Raw genomic sequence first — 20,949 nt, 5'->3', positions numbered from 1 at the left:
TCACCGCTTACCATTTGGAAAGGCTGCCTTCTCGTTCTGTTTGCGTTTCAATTCAATTTTGTAATCATGTGCTATATTCTGAAACACTTAAGCACTGGCTTTGGTGGTGACGTAATTCATTGCAGGCTTCTTTGGCTTTGGCCACTAGAGGATGCTCTTTACCTATGAATAATAGCCTCGGAATAAGAAGGGAGAGGAGTCCCAAAGGAGACAGATCCCTTTGGCTTGGCTGTGGTAGAATTAACAACAGACAACGTAGAGTAAGCAACTACTTAAAGAAATTCCACAAGGCACATGGGCAATTTAACAGAGCTTCCCTGACTTCTAATGCGTACAGTTTAGAGTCAATAAAAACATTTTAGGCCACTGTTTGCGTTTTATTGTTTGAACTTTTGCTTAATAGATTGAAAGTCTTCAAGCAAAACCTAACATTTACACAACCTGAGCTCGTAATCGACTGTCACAGTGGCTGGCATTATATTAACACATATGTCATTCAAATGTTTCACGTTAAAAACAAAACAAAACAAAACAAAACAACAATGTAAAGGAAGAACACAGAAGAAAGTGTGTGTACTGCTTGTCCAATACCGTGTCATTTATCAAGCAAGAGAAGCAGTACTTTTTCATAATTTGATATCTGACCAACAATCCAATACATACCGTAGTTTGTGCCAACTGTAGAAGCGTTTTTGAAGAAATTTAAATAAAAAAATCACCACACACACACAAACAACTCTACATCTGTTTAAGAGTTCATGTTTTGCCATTTTGCACCAACTTTATTCTGATATTCAAAGCACTTGTGTGTGGGAGAGCAGAGACAGAAAAGGAAGTTGAGGTGTAGTGATTTTCTTCTTCTTCTTCTTCTTCTTCTCCTTTTTTTTAAAACAACTTCTTTATTGTGTGAGTTCCACTTCCTGAATTGCTCTCTTCCCCTTTTTTAAAATAAAGTGTGTGCGTGTGAGTTCGTGTGTATGTGTGTGTGTGTGTGTGTGTGAGAGAGAGAGAGAGAGAGGGAGGGAGAGAGATTATGGAATGCTGTGATGTCATCAGCCCAGTCATACACACAAAGAGGAGGAGGACCGACAGGCGCTCTGACTCTCTCAGCTTAGTTAGCATACACTGCTGTGGAGCGGCTGCCTACATCCCACTGTGAGTACTTCAGCAAATTCTACCCTTCTCTTACAACTCCCTATGGCTTTGTACTCTCTCTGTCCACTTTCTCCCTTTTCCTGGGCTTCCTTCTGTGCACCCTGCAGTGTGTTTAGTAGACACCAATCTGTATTCCACCAGTTTGATACTTCTCAGTCTGAGACAAGCTTTCTTTCCCTCCAAGTGCTGCTTGTGTGGTAGCCATTGTTTAACTACCCACTGTGATTGGAGGAGTCCATTTCAATGCCCTTGTTAGAGAAACCGGCTCATGCTGTCCTGGGATATGGCCCTGTATTTTCCCCTTTCTCTCTCTTACAACCAGAAACTGGCAAAATGGAAGCCGTTATATTGTGGAAGTTTGGTAGAGAAAGGAACATGGATTTGGAAAGGATGTGTGGTGGGGAGGAAGGAGGTGGGCTACAGATGACAGGCAGTCTCATTCCTTTGGAATCTCCTCCCATTCGGGGCTATAGTCTTTCTGTCAGTTTAGAAACAAAGTTTGGGCTCTTCCGTATTCAAGAAGGGAGGGACAACATAGCCAAGCGAAACAGACTTTCCCAGAGACTTGAAGACAAAAGTTTCTGAATGTGACAAAGGTGGGATGAAGAAATATATGGGACTTTGAAACTTTGAGAAAGATGTACACAGGGCACAACATTGTCTTTCAACTGTTTATTTCAAGTGTTTTTCTTTTTCTTTTTTTTTTTTCTTGTAGCTTGTCCCAGTGATGTCTGAAAACAACGACGCAAACTGACATCTTAGCAGGGTGGGGAAACTGTCATCGCTACACAGACGGGAGAAGGGATCGTGCAGTATGTACAAAAGCATAATGAGCATGCGCCCCGATTCACAAAGAAGCGCGTGTAAATAAGAGTGATTTTAGGACAAAGAAGCCGTGGAAATCTTCTTCCAGCGACATGAGACCATAAATCAACACAGTCCACTTCAAGAAGCTGCTGGCCAAAGGACAGCGTCTCCCCCCTCTCCCCGCGACTGCTTGGCCAGGTGGTACCAGGTTAACCCCACCGTTCAGCCATCAAGATGTTGCAGCAGATTTTAAAGGACATGTACATTGACCCCGATGTGCTGGATGCTCTTAATGAGGACCAGAAAAAGACTCTGTTCCTGAAAATGCGCCAGGAGCAGGTGCGGCGCTGGAAAGAGCGAGAGGAGAAGCTGGAGAGAGAAGGGGGGGACGCTGAGTGTAAGCGAACAAAGCCAAAAAAAGGTAACCACACCAACCCATCCCCACCACCTCACCTTTTGTTAACTTTACTTCTTCCTGTTTATGTAATGCGACAGGCTGCACTTTCAAGTTTTTCAAGCATACTGACAATTGCACTTTTAAACAAAGCCTTTGACAGAAAACCATCTGTTCTCCTTTGCAGGATTACATTCTGAATCCTTTTAGTCAAGTTGTTTGCACAGTGTGCTGTGACATGCCTGATAGAGAGTTACAAAGTCTGAGAAGTGCACTGCAGAGGCATGTGTGACAAACATCCTGCGCTGCTGGATGTACTGATGCTGCTGTAGCTCATGTTCTCCAGTCATCTCAACAGCTGTTTGCCAAGACAGGCACAGTGTTTACCTGAAGTACATTTGGCAAGTTTAAAGTTCCCTAAAACATAAACTTGGGTTAACAAACGCCAGCTGCTCCACATTAATGCGTCTATCATGTTGTAGAACTTGGAAGGGGATGATGCTGACAGAAACCAGAGAACATTTATACTTCACCAACATTAAGCTCTTTTTATCTGAAATCCTAAACAATTACAGCAGATAGATGATGTCCCAGAACTAATATTAACCTCACACTTGCAGATGAAGTTAACATTTACTCAAGTAAAGTAAAGTATGTCATGTCATGGTACAATAACATTCACCCTGTCAGTGCTGGTGAGTGTGTTATCAGAGGCATATATGAAAAGTGTTTCCATTATGGTGAATTTGAGGTATGCGTGTGCTGTATGTGTTAACGCACAAGCATGTTTTGCTTTAAGGCCCTCACTTATTATCAAGTTATTGTATTGTTCCCAATCACACCGTGTGAGAAGGAGGACCGGACACGTCACTCATATCTGAAGCTCATGTTTGATGGAAAATAGATTCCAGAACAAAACATTGCTGATCGCCAAAGACAAAGAGAAACACCCCCGAGCAGGGAAATACACAGGCAGGGTGGTAAAGTGACACTTGGAGTGTAGTCGCAGCAATCAAACAAAACAATACAACCAGAAACTCAGGAGGCCGCAAGTCCGTCCTGAAACCGGTCTGACACGTACTACAGAATCTTGCCCATCTGCATTTTCTCCTTGGTGGAAGCGAATGCTTTTATGAGAAATGCATGGAGCAATGACTCTGACATAACAAACAAATTGTTCTATTTTCACAGGCCAAAGAATGATTCGGAGATGATTCGCCTGAATACTTGTAGTTGAGTCTTTCCATTTTAAGCAACTTTCTGCCTGTATTCCACTACGTCCAGCATTGCACTTTTTACACTATATGTCTCACAGTTTTAGTTACTGATACTTTTCAGATTACCATACTCTTCCATGTTTCCAAATTTGGTGATTTCGTATTTGAACCTTTCTGATAAATGGATAAAGGATTCGAGCGTTAATTTAGAATTAAACTGTCCCACAGGATAGAAAGAAGTTAAAATTAGCTCAGCCTTAAAGATGTACAGCAGGAAAATGCAGCATATGTCAGACTGGGACTGGGACTACTTTTCTTCATAATGACTACTTCCACTTTTGGTACCTTAAGTGCATTTTGGTGATAATGCTTACATACTTGTGCATAAGTAAGGCTTTGAATGAAGGACTTTTTACTTCTGCCATTACTGGAGTATTTTCATACTGTGGTATTAGTGCTTTTACTTAAGTACAGATCCGAATATGATTTCACGCTTCTCGAATATGACTTAAAGCTAATTAACAGCACAGTGCAGTTGGTGCATTAATTCTGATTGACATGGTAATGTGATCCGTCTTGTCTTGGATAACAACAAAGCACTTACTATGAACTGTGGTGAGCAGTGAGAGAACAGTGCTCTTTCTATCTCTTAATGACCACTGCAGCTGTCCTTAGGAGGCTGCAGGGCAGCTGAGAGATCACATGGTCGCAGCTCTTCGCCACACAGGCTTCCCGTCTATACTGCGCAGGAAATGGTGGATAGTTCGTGTTTCTGTGTAAAAATAGGAAGTGAGTCAAGACTCAGTCCTTCAAACAATTAGCAGGAGGTGAAACAGGAAGCATGCAGGAAATGTATGTGTTTGAAAAACAAAGAGGGAGTTTGATTTTATCAGGTTGGCCTTGTGGGGGAGCACAGTTTCGTATGCACAGAATGAACCTGATGTTTCTCCCTTTACAGAGTCAGCCTTTAGCCTTTTCTGATCATGGGACCTTTTGCTATGGTTAGGCCGCCCTTATGGTAACTGGTGTTTACGTGCTTTAAGGCTATATGCTGGCATGTTTGTGTGCATGTGTTCAAGTTGTAGGCAGACTAGTGACATTCACATGAGGGAGAGACAAACTGCATGGGCCAGTGTGTGTGACGTAACGTTTTTCAGATTAGTAACTTTGGTCTCGCTCTTCAGATACAGACGCCTTTTTCATTTTCGGAACATTGCTCTGTTCCTTTTGCCAAGGCACTGCACCACATTATTGTAAGTTACATTTGTGACTGTATTTATTTAACCCTGCCTTTTACAGTAAGACCTGGGATATATGCCAACACAAAGGTGTTTTCTAAATGCCCATATACTCAGTGGAAATGATTCATCTCATCTGCACCTGACAATGGCGTGATGGTTTGTAGCTGTCATAGTCATCCTGGTATGCCCTGCTAGAATGCAATTCATAGTGCAAGCTGGCAAAACCAGTTCACTATGAAGCTATGTTATCCTGTTTTCAACCCAGCAAGCTCTCACGCTCTGAGATCAATTGAGCTGAGTTTATCTCTGTAAAGTAACTTCTGTATGTTCCCAAATATAGTCACAAGGCAGTGGCATTGCGTTGTCAAAGTGTGTGTCCCTGTATGCTTTTGAGGTCTCAGTGGACTCGCAAAGGCAAACAGATAAAGACAGATAAACAAAACATAAACAGATAAATAGAATCCAAGTGAAAGTGTGACACCAGATTTAATTTACTGATATTTTAATGACTGCAAATTGGTTGAAGTCTCATGCCAGAAGTAGTTTAGATTTAGGGAACGAAAACAGTAAATGGAGGATTCTCAAGGGTCTGTTTATACAAAGTTCAGGGGCTTTCCCTGTCAGTTCTGTTTTTATCATTTACATTGAGGTGCTGTCTCATACACTTGTGATGTGCTGCTTGGGCACCCCCTCTCGTCTCTCTATGAACCAAACGCCTCAACTTATCAGACACGCTTTTGATTGAGTTTTAGAATTTTAGAATGAACAGAGCTGCGATTACTAACAAATCTCAGTATTTTCAAAGATTTCTTTTTTTTTTTTTACAACTTACGACTTTCAAAATCCTGCAAAGATTGAATGAAGTTGTTAAATTTTGATGAAACTGGAAAAATTATTGCAAAGAGCATACATTAAATCAAAATATCTTTGCATCTCTACATTTCTAAAAATTTTAACTTGGTGTTTCAATATAACTCGTATTGTGTGTGTGTGCGTGTGTTTCCTCCAGCCAACAGTAAGAATGTGAGCTGGCTGCTCGGCCGGGATGGAGATGTGGCGGTTGTTGTGATCGGCGAGGTGGATGAGTTGAGCTCCAAATTCATCTGCTCAGGACTGGGAGAAAAGAAGGCGCAGAGTCTTCAGAACAGCACACAGTAATACACCTTCGTGTTATGGACGAACATGAACGAAATGTCACATGAAAGCAAAATGTATTTATGTTTCAGTGTATTAGCGTGGAGGTTTTTTCAGGCTGTATTTTGAGGGGTTATCAGGAGGTCTCTGCAAATAGATTTATGATATAGATTTATGATATCTGCATGAGAATACGTGGAAGAGATATGACCTGTTCTCATTCTGTTTTGCAGCCATCAAACTATCTTGAAGAGTAGAAAAACTGCAGAACCTGTCAAAACTGAAAGAGAGAACTTCCCTCCTAAAACACAACCTGGAATTTCACTGAATTTAAAGGTGTGTAGCTGTTCAGATCACTCGTGTTGTTTGTCATTGTGATTGTCAAACTCGGGACATACTTGTTGTTTCTTTTTTTCTATTCTTCTTTGCCTCAACACCTCCATCTCAAACATCACACTTTCCTCACGTAATTTTAACTTCTCTTACCTGCAGTGCAGTTTGTGAAAATTCTCAATTAGGCTTTTGATAATAGTTTGTGAAAATCAGGCCTCCCCATTAAACATGTTAATTTGAGCCTCTAGTTTGTGTCCAAAGAAGCATTCACTGTGCATAATTTCCAGGGTGGTGATATTTTGGGTGCGTGTGTATGTGTGCACTTGGCAGTGTGCGAGCTGTTGATTTTGGAGTTGGTGTGTGTGTGTGTGTGTGTGTGGTGGTGGTGGTGGGGGTGTCTCCTTTTTCACGCTATCTTAAAAAGAGATTTGCTGCGTTGTCATGGCAACCGTGCACACACCAAGCCAGAGCGAGCCGGGGTGGATGGTCTCATCTGGCCTGACCACGATGGTTTTCTCAGCTAAAAGCTGCACGCTGCTCACTCAGTGGAAATTAGAGCATCCCAGCGAGTCACTGATTTTCCTGCAGTCACATCACCACACCCACTGCACAGAGACGTTTTTAAGTAGCCTGCTTATCATTTGCAATAATTTATTTGTAAAATGAGAACTCTTTTCAACTCTCGACTGTTAAACTCCTGCCCTGTTTTCCCCCTGCTTATTCCAAGTACTGAACTGACTCACAGTTAAGGAGGATGACGTGTCGCCTCCAGTATCATCTAACATGGCACTGTCTCTCCCAACAGGGGAAATGTGAGGAGACGCGCACTTTACACCCTCTGCTGGTGAGTGGGAGCAACTGCCTGCTATAACTGAGCTCTGTGCTCTCGGGTTGCATCATGGTCTGTAATGCTCATGTAATGTCTTTGTTAAACCCACAGGTGTCAGTGAGCGAGCATTCATCACCTCCAGCAGCAGAAAAGGTATTTGTGAATTAAAATAATTGTGTTTTTTTTTTTTTCCTTTTAATTGCTACAATCTAGTTTCAGTTTTTTGGGTGTGTTTCTGCTGTTTCTGCTACATTTCAGACAGTTATAGAAAATATCTGTTTGTTTTCTTGTGCCAACTTCCCTGAACAACACATTTCATTTTAAAAGATTGCCTCACATATTTCACCAAGGTGTGATTAACAGTATAGAAATCCACTCATCGGCCCTTTGAAATGTGGCTTTAGAGAGCCTGCGTGTCTTTTCATGGCAGTCCCACTCTCTGTGAGTAACAGGAAATGGTGGTTAGGCCAGCTGTCCCCTCACTCCCAGCCTCTCTGCAGATCATCTTTCTCCCAGAATTCTCCCTCTCTGTGCTCCCGCTCGTCAGAGCTGCCGCACCCCTCGTAGCTCTCTCCGGGGAACAGCTGAACTGAGCTGTCCTCCCACTGGCTCCATCATCACTCCAGCCTTGGGTTGTCTGGGGAGTGCGCTCTCTGCATCCCCTCACTGTCTTTCTCTTCTTGTGTTTATGTGCACACAAATGCGTGTGTGTGTGTGCGTGCAGGTGACACGCGCTGCAAGAACAGCTGAATCACAGAGGCAAGGCAGGATTTCTGGACTGCCCTAGAACAGATGGTTGGTGAACTTGATCAGGGAATTAAAACGCCAGAGATAGAGAATGCGTCAGTCGCAGATGGATGGGATTGTGGGATCGTCTCCTGAGGTTTGGGCGCGTGAGCTCTCCTCTGTTCTCTGTTTTTCCCCTCCTCTTTGCCACAGAAGGAAATGCCTCTCCTTCACTTCTTATTTCTATACCAGACTCTCTATATGACAGGCCCCAACACATCTCTGGCCAACCCATGCTGATGTGGCAATGAACACCCACACCTTAGGAGGTTTGGCCGGTCTGACAGCCAAGAAATCACAGCCTAAATCTCTTCTCGCAAGACTCATTATTTTGTTGAATGTCTTGTTTGTAGATGGGGTGATTTGTGTCTGGATACAGGAAGGGGACTGGTTTGGTGCAGCAGATGTAGCGGTGGCTGTTGCTAGCGCTGCTGCAGGTTTCCTCCAGTTGATTTAGAGAGGAAGGAGTCAGCCAGAGAGAGGGGGAGAGAGTGAGATTGTTGATTAAGAAGGCGTAAGATCAGGAAGGAAGATTAGCGAGGCAGCTTGATTTCCAAGTCACCTTATAATTTTCCCTCCACACATCCTTAAACTCTTAATCAGTGGTCATAGTTCTGTGTGTTTCATTATGGCACAGTGGAGTCATTGGAGAACTGTAATTTGGTGAATCGTTTATCCAGTGATTTAATCAAACATGGCAGTAATTCCACTGCATGTGAATTAGCTGTCAACAATGATCGCACTCTTCTGTCCTCTTTTGTCACTCTTCCCTCTGCAGCCCGAGTCGAAGTCAGCCAGTGCGACTGAGGAGAAGTCAGATCCCCAGCCCCCCATCTGCTCCCGGCCTCCCATGAGAGCTAGCCCTGTCAATGTGAGACCAGCTTCTGCAAATGCAGCAACGGGCTCTGTCAACGCAAGACCCGGCCTCGCAAAGCTGAAGCTGGCCGCCGCTGCACCGTTAGCTTCTCCCAGCAGCGCTGTCAAAACAGACTCTGGCACAATGTCAGCCACCAAAGTGGCCCTGCGTGCACAGGAACCTCAAAAGCCCCGGGAATCACAAGGTTTGAAAGGTGAGTGAGCATCATGGGTAAACAGTGGATGATTTGTTAATTTATAGCTCATTTTTAACAGATGGCCCTCATATTAAACCTGTAACAAAACCTGCATTTGCAGTCATGTTTCCCCTAAGATATTTTGTTCCACAGGTGGCTTATTCTGGGGGTAGGAATACTAAAGGTAGTGTCTGTGTCTCCATGACCCTCTCACTCTTCTGTAACTAAATGTTGTTACTTGTCACTATTATCATAAATGTGACACCACTATTTACTGCATATAGGCTACAATATAGTACAGGACAGAATATTTATAGTGCATGGTTTAGAGCAAAGACAAAACTGACAGGGCAGCACTGAGAGATAAAGGCTCATTTATAAATCCGTCTGCTACTTCAGCACCACAGACAGCATTGTGTATTGATCAATAAACAGCGCAGTGAGGCTACTGATATTTCAGAGTCATGGTCAGGTCCATAGATTCCAACTTTCACAAACCTCACTCAGATAAAGGATCAATGAGTCGGGCAGACCAGACTAAGATATTCAGCTGAACAGCCCCACCGCACCTGCACTCTCTCTGATACTAGGGGATGGCAGGTTAACAAAAGGGATGCATTTTGGTCATTTCGCTGACAAAATGTCTCCTGTTATCTCCCCTCACATCACCTATTGCAAGAAAGGGTACAGGTACCATTTGATACATAAATAAATAAACGCATCCTCAATGTTTTCTATCCCCTTCCGCTTACTGACTGATCAGAAATACCTAAACCGCAATATTAATGGTGGCTGCTGTCATCATGCACAAGCACAGCAGTCTGTTGAATAACCAACCTAAAACTTTATTACAGGCCTGTAACAGAGCATCAAATGTATTTATTGCTGTCAGGATGTTGAAAGATTTTCAATAAATAAAACAAGCAAATCTTCTAACACACATTACCAATACTTCCTTTAAATTTTACCTATTGGAGAAAGACTGGACACAGATGTGGGTTGAAAATCGAGTCCACAATACTGCAGCCAGCTTACAGGACAATCAACACAGAGCCAACAGCTCTTTTCCACTGCTTCCTCTCAGAGAGTTATAATGGGTGTGGAGGGCTCAGCAGAACCAGTCTGAACAAAGTTCATACCAGATAGGTTTCTCAGCGCTACAGCAAGGAAGAAGGAACCATTTCCCCAAACCTAATGTGCTCGCCAAATAGTGCCTCAGCCCACTGGAATCTTTATGGACTGGCAGAGAAAAATGAGGCCAGCCTAGAGGGGGAAAAAGCTTATGTTGCTGGGATTTGTGTTGTGGTTCCACGTCGCCCCCACACACCTGCTTGTTTGGTGGCTTCTCTTGTCATTGATTGAGTTGCATGGTCATTTACCCAGATGCCAGAGAGCATACAAATAAGATCCTACTTTTCAATGTAATGTGGACTGAAATGAGCAATAGGAAACTCACTATTTTTTAGTGAATGGTAGTTATTAGTAACACTGCTTCTTGTTTTACCACCAAATTTGATAACTGAGACTTACCACTATGTGAAAACAGTGATTGGTTTTGATGGGCTGTATGGATCACACACATTTTTTTTGGCCTTCCCCAGTGTTGTCGATGTTATTTTGCAGCTTTTAGTAGATTTGCAATGCACAAAGGCATGAGGGAAGAGTGGTGGCAAAACTAACCAATTAACTGCACCTTACAAACATTCACTGCTACATTTTATTCAGTTTTTCACAAACCTGCGTGTTTTTGTTTCTGTCTTTGTGTCTTTGTTACTTGCATGTCTCAGCCTTTGTCTGTGCAGATGTTTATTGTGTGGGGATTTTCAGGCTTTTTCTTCATAACAGATACAGTATCTTGGGCTTTGACATGAATGTTATTGTCATTACTTATCTTGTCTTCCGTAATGTTGTGCAGATTACTTCTTGTTTCATATCATTGTGATTCTGAGACTTCCTGCCTTAACACAGCATCTAGTTTCATGAACTGACCTCACATTCATTCACCATACAGTGACCCAGTTAGGCAGAAGAATGGATGGCATGCAGGTTAACTTAGCACCATCCAGTGGAAAACAGTGATACTGCAGGGGGAAAAGTCCAGTTGGATAGAAAACCTGATTTCCATAGGGTCCCTCTGCTGGAAAAATATTCATCCTACAGCACATTCAGACTGCACTCACTGCAACAGATCCTGAAAGTTACCTTGTTTGAGGAACATTTTTTTTTTTTTTTAGAAAACCTTAAATACAAATCAAAGATTTCGTTTGCATTTGAACAATTTGTGAAAGACCTGACTTTATCAGAGTGAATTTTTTTCAATGTAGATAATTTCATTCAGAAAAACACAACATTGCAACCTCCCAGCACAGTGGCACCATGACAGTTCCTTGAGGTTGAGTGTCTGTGTATTTGCCTGCATGTTTCCCAGCACTTGTCATAGACAGCAGACTGAAAAGAAGATCAATTCTTTATTCTGTCAGGATTTTGTGTCCTGCCTCTCTTTAGTGTCTGGTTCATTCTGAACATTCCTGGCAGTTCACTGTAGATTTTGGAGTCAGGGCAAATCTCTCCAAAACCCAACGCAAGAGAACTGGCGAGCTCTTGATAATGTCATCAAGAAGCAAAATCCAAGAAGTATTTATAAAAATCATGTTTGCAGATACTGACTGAACTGAACGTCATAATCAAACTGTGTTTTTTTTTTTTGCTCTGATGTTGTCCAGTCCAAATCTGTTTGTGTAAGCATGTGCCGTGAGCTCTGAGCTTTTAAAGTGATTTCTCAACTGGATCAGGATCAACCGTTTCAGAGGACACAAGTGACTAAAATCTGGATAGAAAGAAGAAACCAAAAGATACATTTCTAGTAAACAGTGCCAGCACAGGCGTGCTTTTTGTGTGTCTGCACCCACATAAGTGGCTGGATACCAGGGCAGCGAACAACAGATGAATGTAGGAAAAAGAAAGGCAAAGTAAAGGGAAAGGAACAGCTGGTGTGGTGGGAGTTGAGGTGGGCCGAACAGAGTGCTGAATAAATGTGTCTTGACTCTGGACAAAAAAAAAAATACTGACTGAGGGTCTGTCCTTGACAATGGCAGGAAGCTTGTTCCAAAGGGAGGATGAGGCCAACTCGGATAAGGCTCATGCCTCAGCTGTTTTCATTTGAATGTGGGTACTGACAAGGTATTCCTGCATCCTGAGAACACAGACTGTGGCACACACAACAGTTGTAAAAGATGAACTTAATAACCTGCTTTAGTGACATTCATGTGTATTTACACGTACCCATCGGGGACGCACCCTAACTGACCGATAGGTTGAAGGACTTAAGAATTCACAAAGTTGTTTATGAGATTGGATGCCATGACAAAAATTAATAATGTTTTCTCAATGGAAGGGCGACAAGTATCCACAAATTGAAAATTTTTAACAGATACTGTCAAGATGCAGTTGTCAAATGTCAGGATGAGAGTTTTTTTGAAGGTTAGTTATTAGAATGTGTTTTTAACTTCATCTGAAGTAAATTACTGTAGTATTGTCCAAAATAATACCGTACAGAATTCTAGCTATCTTAACTTTTTTATGTTTTCTTTTCATTTTAAAAACTTATTGTAAGCCCAAGGATATTTTGATCACAGAAAAGTGCAAATCTGCCTCAAGAAATAAATGCTATAAGAGATCAATGTGAAAAAATAATACTATTTTAAGGGGGAAAAAATTGTTTATTTGTGCAAATGATTTCCTAATTACTAATCCCTCTTTCTCATCATTTTTCTCTTTGGTGTCTATTACATGAAGCATTTTCTGTGCTGTCAGTGTCAGAGGAGGACCTAATTTACTGCAAGTGACAGTGATCAGTGTCCTGTTTTATCAGGAGACATAACCGTTTGGAAACAAGTGTGTACTCCTTCTAAAAAATATGGATATTTTCATTTCAAATTTATAAAAACTGACACTAATTCGTCATTAAATCCTGTGTTAAAGTAGCGAGTCATCTGCATAAAAGAGAAGGTGAAGGACGTAATATTTCAGATAATAGGGTGAGCGTGTAGAGTTAGTGTAAGAGTGAGTGTAGAGCTGAACCTGGAGATGCAAAAAAAAAATTGTCTTGTGTGTTAGACTGTGTATGTGTCACTGTGTCACATGATTGGAGCGTATGTGAGCATGGCAGTGTATTGATCTCCAGCAGCTGGCGATATGTGATCATATGTGTATGCGTGCGTGTGTTCGTGTTTAGAAACCCTTCCCTATCTGTCTGTCGGCTTCCCTCTCCTCTCTCTTCACCTTCAGAGAGAAGGACACACATTCCAGCGCCGCTTCCCGACTCTAGCCCTGGGCGACGCTCAGCCAGAGCTGATAAGTGACAGGGGCCCCAGCCACCCCCCCAACTGCTTTGCTGACACACACACACACACACACACCTCCTCTCCTCCCTGCCCTTCAGTCCTCAGACATGCTGCTCGGGAATTCTGCCCTCTGCCCCACTTCTGCCCCCCCCCCTTCCCCACCCGACCCCCACCTCTCTTTCTGGCAGAGACGTGGAGGTCTTTAAAGAGATAGATTGGGCTTTAATTTTTGTGCTAGCCTGGTCAGTGACACTGCTTCCCACCCCCTCCTCTTTGTCCTCCCTGTACATTTACGAGCTGGACTGAGATGTGAGGAGTGGCGTACGAAAGCTCAAATGGGAGATTAATCAATCCAGACTAGTGATTTAATGCAGAGATTCTCTTTCATTTTAATAGGTGTTTTCACAGGTAGCTTTAATAACTGTTTCTGCTGACGGCGCTGAGAGTGCAGCTGCTGAGGCGAGTTTCGAGCAGAAAGGTGTGGGGTTTGAGCTTTTTTTGGGGGGAGGTGGGGGGATATTAAGACAGGTTAGTCGGTTTACCTGTGGGAAGGTATTAAGGTTTAGCTTCAAGAAATACTCTTTCTATATATATTTGTATTTCTATTTGCATTGTTTCTTTACGCCAGTAAAGTCCATGCTCGTAACGCCAACTCTCCTCCTTCTCCGCTCTTTCTATCGCTCTGTCTCTCTATTAAGCATTCCACTCAGACCTGCACTAAGGCTCTGAGCTCAAAAAACTCTCCGGCCATGAGTGTGTATGTGCCTGTGTCTGTGTTTGTGTGCATCTGTGTGTGTGTGTCTGCGTGTGTGTCTGCGTGTGTGCTTGGTGCGTGCCTGAATGTGTGTCAGCCTCAATTGCTGGAGCCTATCCAAGGTTTCCGTGGTGACCACACAACACAACGAGACAATCAGAGGCAAGCCCACGCAGCACGGCGAGAGGACATTAACACAGGAACCGCGGGTCAGGGGGCAGATGAAGGCAGGGCAAGACAGCGGGAGAGGAAGAGATGAAGAGGAGGGTGGAGGGTGGTGTAAGAGCCACAGGGAGAGGGGCAAGAGAGAGAGTGAGGGTAAGGAGAGAAAGGAGAGTAAACAACAATAAACAATAACACAGCCTTAAAGGCTTCTTTAGGTTTCTCCTTTTCATGCCTGCAAGACATCAAGAGCTTTAAAGGTTCCCTAGCCCCAGGAGTGCCTGTGTGGTTTTGGCTGTATCCTGCCTCTGTGTGTGTGTGTGTGTGTGTGTGTGTGTGACTCTGTGCTACGCTGTGGTGTTAGTCAGGAATGGTTGCATGCGTGACTGAATCCATGAGCACTAGGACTGTGCAAAGGTGCATGTTTGTGTTAATGTGTGTTTGTGAGCATGCACGGACCTGAATGTAACATGAGTACGCACGTGTGTCTTTTGAAATTCAACCGTTAGAAAGTGTGTGTATGCTTGTGTGTTTGTGTGGTGTGTGTGTGTATGTGTGTGAGCTTGTGTGCGTCTGTAGCCGTGCACGCGGGCGCTCTCACATATCTCTGTCCCCCGGGGATGACGCTAAAAATATGTGGCTCCTCAAGCCTTCTGGTGTCTGAGCAGCGTCTGTCTGCTCTCCATTGCTGTCCCTGTGGCCCTCCCTCCCTCCACTCCCTTACTCCTGTTCCCTCCATTCCTCCCTCAATTACACCCTCTTCCAAACACGGTACCTCAGCAAGCACACACACACACACACACACACCAACTACACCCAGCTGTGTCCCTACTACACTTCCACTGAGGATGACCTCTGCTCAGCCAGAGTGGGATAAAGGGAGGCGAATGAAAAGGAGGGAAAATGGTAGAAAATAGTGGACAAAAATGTAGCTACTGTATTTTGAGAGGGGAAATGATCAAGTAGTGTGCGAAAGCTGCATTCCTACTTCTGCAACAGTAGTGAAGCATAAACGTGCTGTGTGACTGTCATGGTTAAACCAAAAAATAAGGTGTTCATCAGTTTAAACTTTTCTCACCAGATTCTGTGCTGGATATCATGTTCTTGTGCTCCCAAAAAGGCGTCGCCAGAACATATAACACACAGTCAAGTAAAAAATTGAGAGAAAATGAAATTAAAGTGATGGTTGTGTAATAAAATCCCTCTCAGGAAAGTTTATTTTAAGATGTTAATACATTTTTTTGCAGATTCAGTGTGGCACCTGGACACAGTAACAACAAGTGCCCTACAATAAACTTAAATAAACCTAATCAATTACAAATAAGATATCTATTCATTAATATTCTGCAAATGTTTTTTTCTTTTAAGTTAGGTGTTTTATTATTTCTCTTAAATGTGGCAGCAAACTTTTATATATTTACAATATACAAAATTCCCATGTTTTAATTTTTTATTCATTTATTAATTTGAAATACAAGTCATTCCATGCAGTTGGGTAGACATATGTTGGAGCTCTTAACTTAATCCAGTCCTCACTTTTTGCAGATACTGGTGCATCAGAAGCGTCTCGGAGGGCTGCCTCAGAGGAGGCCGGGTCGTCAGGGAGCACACCAACCTGCGCAGGGCGTGGCCGGGTGGCTCAGCTGATGAAAACCTTCAGCGGTGAAAACACTTCAACCCCCACACAGACCTCCTCCCGCGGCATCAAGCCCCCTCTCCCCACCAAGCCCAGCCACTTGCGTGTAACGACCACACCTACTGTCAGGTAATCCTCACGCGCTGATGCACGAACGCACACCCAGCTTCACGCATGCCCGTGATTCAAACGAAGCCACACTGGACAATGTCGGACACCCTCACGTGGAGCCTCATCCAGTGGGCTAACGGATGGAGAACTCTCAGGTGGTAAAGTTCACAATCTTGCTTTCACTCCCAAAGCACATGGAAATGCTTGAATGTAATGGTTTTATTTTTGGATGGTGCAGTACTGTAAACAGTCTTTGTGGGAAATAAATTCCAAAGAAAATTGGTTACAATGTATATGAACATGCCAGCAAACTGATGACTATCACATTTACTCACTTGCTGTTGGTGCCTTCCACTTTGTGTAACATGTGGAAAAACACATCCCTATTCTAAAATACACTTTAAAGTCCAACACACCAACGCCGCACACACGCTGTTTACTTACGTGACGTTACTTTCAGTTTACATTAGCTCATATGCAGACACATGAGGCTCAGTATTTGTGGTTCGGGGCAAAAGAATGGCCAGTGGAAGGCATAATGGGGTGAATAAGGCACAGCAGGGTCCTCCTTCATCTTGCTGTCTCCTCCCTGGGAATAGTGTAGGGTTGTTTATTTGTCACGATGCAATGTATGTCTCCCTCTGCCACCTGGCAGGAGTCTCTCTCCGCGACCTGTTGTGGACCAATGACAGTGCCAAATACCTCGTCTGTTGCTCCCAGTGGATCAAGTTAGACAGTCGCTGCCAAATAATCCAGTTCTGTGTTACTTCTCTCCGATTTATTTCTGTACTATTTTAGAGATGTGTGGCTGTACTTCTTCTTTTTTACATTTTCTATAGGGAGAAAGATGTTTTGTAATGGGATATTTAACATTCTGACAATGCTCACTTGTAAAATGAGAGACAATTTTATCTTTAATGTCAAGCTTGTGTGGTGCAATCAAAGAAACAATAAAACTGTGTAACTTGTGCACTTTGTATGTTGAAGGTCTTCTTTTATGGTGTGAATTTCTGTCAGTCTCTCAGTCTTTCTCTGCGTACGCTGCTAACCTCCGTCCTCCAAATTCCATACTGAAATAAAACATCACATTTCTTTTTCATGTCCTGCAGCTGCAGCTTACAAAGGGCAAACATTTTACAGTCTGATATCGATAACAGCATTATAATTCTTTTGACTGCTGTAATTGCACACAGTATATATGTGAAATGAGAAACCTTGATTAGCAGAATACAACCTAACACACTGACATGTTGTGCGGATTGCACTGACAATATATGTGATTTTTAAATGTCCATCCTCAGCAAATAGACCTGCATGCTTAACCAGGGCCAGTTTAAAATTTGAATTTCAGCAGGGCCACACATCCACCCCCACGTTTGTTATTACTGTGCTCACACATTTCTTGCTTAATTTCCAGTTATGCTCTCCAAGCTTGCAAATCAAATGGAAATGTTTGCCGACGCTAAAATTGTGAGGCGTATCTTCACATTTGTATCTGTAATTGCGGTTACCTCCGCTAATGTTTGCAGCTGGCTAGTCTGTTTAAAGAAAATCTCCACTGTCACAAATCAGCTCACTGGAGTGAATAAAAGCAACACTCCAACATTATGTAAGTTGACACGCTACTCGCTGATTAATGATGGAGTGAGATATGCCCTCTGCTGCTGTACAGCATCTTCATTTGCAAAATTCAGATAACAAGTAATCCTTGCCCATCAAGTACCTGACAGAATGAAGTCCGTTTCATGAGCCTGGTCGTGGGTGTTGAAGGAAGAGTCGCACCTGTGACACAGGAGATGAAAGTAAGGTACTCTGGTAATTTAAGATGAGAGAGTTGGGGTAGTTGCAAAATGAGACGTACCTGTGGCTGACTTTTCAAAGGCGTTGAAATGGAAAGCAAGATCCATATGCACACACAAACAAGCACATAAACGCGGAGACGAGGACAGCGCTGTTTCACTGCAGAACAGTGGCAACAGGAAACATGTAAATCAATACATTTGTAGAGTACAGTAGGTTACAGAAGTCACTGTATTCACTACAAGGCACACTCACTATGTAAGTAAGTGTGTTTGTGTGTGCGTTGCAATATTCAATTGTGCAGCATTTGCAGAGAAGTTCAGAGGACAGTGATTCATCAGATCTCCTTCTTTTCTCAATAGGCTGCATTCACAAACACACAAAAAAAACACGCTGTACCATCATCATCGCTGTATTTTTCTTCTAGGCAAAGTTTTATCATCACCACATATTGTTTTGATCAAGCTGAAGGGTTCTGCATCTGGAAGCACATGTGCCCCCCCACTTGACCCTCAGATCAGGTCTTTAAAGAGATTCCTCTTTGGCTCTTTCTGTTTTTAAGAAGACATTAGAAACACCTCGCAGAGACAAACTGCTGTCTTGATGAGTTTAACTATTGCTTCAAAAAGCATGTGTATAAGTAGCTTTTCAAAACTTATATTTAATGTTTAAAATGTCACATTAACTGAAGATGTAAGAGAACTACACAATATAGACAAAAGTATCCAGACAGACTTCTTTGTGAGGTTGTTTTTCAAGGGTTGGTTCCCCTACTGCCAGTGAAGGGAAATCTTAATGCTTCAGCATAGCAAGACATTTTGGTAAATGCTATGCTTCCAACTTTGTGGCCACAATTTGTTGAAGGCCCTTTTCTATTCCAGCATGGCTGTGCCCCAGTGCACAAAGCAAAGCTCCATAAAGACATGGCTGGATGAGTTTGGTGTGGAAGAACTTGACAGGCCCACACAGAGCCCTGACCTCAACCCCATCCAACACCTTTGGGATGAACTGGAGCAGAGACTGAGAGTCAGACCTTTTGGTCCAACATCAGTGTCTGACCTCACAAAAGCTCTACTGCATTAATGAGCAAACATTCCCTCAGAAACACTCCAAAATCTTGAGGAAAGTATTCCCAGAAGAGTGGAAGCTGTTATAGCTGCAAAGCTGTCTGTGTATTTAGAATGTGATGTTATTTAAGTCCCTGTTGGTGTAATGTTCAAGTGTCCCTATACTTTTGTCTGTATAGTGTAGTGTCACTTCCTTGACTTTATTTTCCTGTTCATGCTTGCAGAAAAATACCACAAAACAGAAATAATGGAAATAGTCACATTAGATGTAATAGTTAGCTGTACACTAAAGTTAGGTAAATGTCACAGCACAAATATATCATGTTTAACATAGTATGTGATGGACCAATCATGACAGATTATATATAAGCCAAACTCTCAAAACTTGCAGAACAACAGTCCAGTAGCTTGCTGTGATTAAACTTATTCTTAAATGAAATGAAAGTGAGACAAAATTATACCGAAAATATCTTTTACATGCCTTATCTATACCTTATCTACACATTTACCAGCTGGGAAAACATACAGCAAACAAGTCATGCTGGTGACTCTTGTATAACCACGACACTACTGCCACTCAATGTAGTCAGCTAAAATTTCACTTACACTTTGCTTATGCTTATACACTACTAATAAGACTAATAAGACTCTGGCACCAAAGCATCCATTGCAAACAATGCACTGCTGTCCAAAAGAACATGGATGCTGCTGTGTCTGTGTAGGCCCACACAGAGGTAGGCAACAGTGTCACTGTTATGTTCACTTGATAAACAGTGCATCGAGCTTTGACAGCCTGCACGCATACACATGATGCACTGTTCACAATTGAATTTAAAGTAGGCTTCTCATCTCTGAGATTTTCAACAAAACACATCATGAAACATTTAAAGTTCTACTGTATACACACTGTAGGTTCTTGTGCAACACATTGCAAAATGCTGAAGCACGCAACTGTGCGACGCTGCCTCTGTTTCCCGACGAGCCCAACAATGGCTGTGGCTGTTCTCTGATGCGCAGAGACATCGTCGAGCAGTTTCCAGGAGATATCTGTGGCGACTCCCTTGGTATGCCCCCCCTCCACTCCCTCCCCACCCCCTCCTCCCCACACACACTTCTCCTCTTCATCCACCGAGCCTGGCCACTGCTGTCGTCAGGGCCCTCCTACAGGAGAGAAAAAAGAGGCTGTTGTTGTGTCCTCGCAGGAGAGATGGACGCCTGTTTCTTTCTTCTTCTTCTTCTTTTTTTTTTTTCTGCCTCACTTGCTTGACTCCCACTGAAGGGGAAGTGAAGGGGGAAGAGAGGGAAAAAAACAACAGTGTGAAGGAAAGAAAGAAAGAAAGCTATACTGCGTGCTGTGGCGTTCCACCACACCACCAATAACCCCCCCCCCCCCCCAAACACCACCACCTCCATATTCCTCCTCCACCACAACCACCAGCACTATCCACAGCACCCCCAGTAGAGAGAGAAAGAGCGAGAGAGGAGAGGAGAGAGGGGGGCCAGGGCCATGTGATACGCAGAGCATGCGGGCACAGCTTCACCCCCAGGCAGAATGAACGGGGGCCTGCTGTGTCTCTCCTGCATGATTAATCTGGCTGAGGGGCAGGAGGACTGCCACAGCCCTGCCTGCATTAACTCCCTACTCTCCAGGTCCACATGAGCACACATACTAACTCACAGACCAGCAGCAGACCCATGGTCAGACACAGGTGGATATAAGCATAGTGCCGTGTGTATGTTGCTTGTAAACAACAGTGAAGTGGAGGTATCAGATTCTGGCCACATTAACCGTGTATTCGTCTTTTGCCGAGGGCATCTTCTCGTCATCATTTAGGCGGTGACACAACACTGATCCTTCCGCATGTTGCCAAACTGTAAAGAGCACCATGGTGCGAGGCCAATCAATAGTGTTGGTTTCTAGGTAGTTCTGGGTTTGTGTGACTCATCCTCTCATGTGACCTCTGTCTCCCAGGCAACATTGTGGATGTTTGCTGGTGCCGGTCTTGTCTTTTGTGTAATTCATATGAGGCAGATGGTCCAGGAAATGTGGCTTACTCTTCAAAATTCTCCCAGACGAAGAGTATTTGGCATGTGATGGTCAAATTTTCAAATCACCATGACAGCTTCT

General features: G+C 43.2%; 1 protein-coding gene across 2 annotated transcripts; it reads left to right on the top strand.

The window, feature by feature from the left end:
- Positions 1–1,046: 1,046 nt before the first annotated feature.
- On the top strand, positions 1,047–16,926 carry zgc:100829 (uncharacterized protein LOC445149 homolog). Of its 2 annotated transcripts, none has more exons than XM_046410446.1 (8): positions 1,047–1,155; positions 1,871–2,383; positions 5,824–5,968; positions 6,182–6,284; positions 7,087–7,125; positions 7,222–7,263; positions 8,675–8,966; positions 15,753–16,926. In XM_046410446.1, exons 2-8 carry the CDS (start codon positions 2,197–2,199, stop codon positions 15,974–15,976), a joined length of 1,032 nt encoding a protein of 343 aa, XP_046266402.1. In that variant the 5' UTR covers positions 1,047–1,155; positions 1,871–2,196; the 3' UTR covers positions 15,977–16,926. The 2 variants fall into 2 exon arrangements, with proteins under 2 accessions (XP_046266402.1, XP_046266403.1); XM_046410447.1 differs by lacking the exon at positions 1,047–1,155 and adding an exon at positions 1,631–1,751.
- Positions 16,927–20,949: the final 4,023 nt, after the last annotated feature.

The sequence above is a fragment of the Scatophagus argus genome, chromosome 14, assembly GCF_020382885.2.
Source record: "Scatophagus argus isolate fScaArg1 chromosome 14, fScaArg1.pri, whole genome shotgun sequence".
NCBI lineage: Eukaryota > Metazoa > Chordata > Actinopteri > Scatophagidae > Scatophagus > Scatophagus argus.
This window is presented reverse-complemented; position numbering and strand designations above follow the sequence as displayed.

Coding starts and splice junctions, on each gene's coding strand:
- zgc:100829 (XM_046410446.1), top strand. CDS start 2,197: ATGTTGCAGCAGATTTTAAAGGACATGTACATTGACCCCGATGTGCTG. Junction 7,126..7,221: donor GCACTTTACACCCTCTGCTG/GTGAGTGGGAGC, acceptor TTAAACCCACAG/GTGTCAGTGAGCGAGCATTC. Junction 7,264..8,674: donor CACCTCCAGCAGCAGAAAAG/GTATTTGTGAAT, acceptor TTCCCTCTGCAG/CCCGAGTCGAAGTCAGCCAG.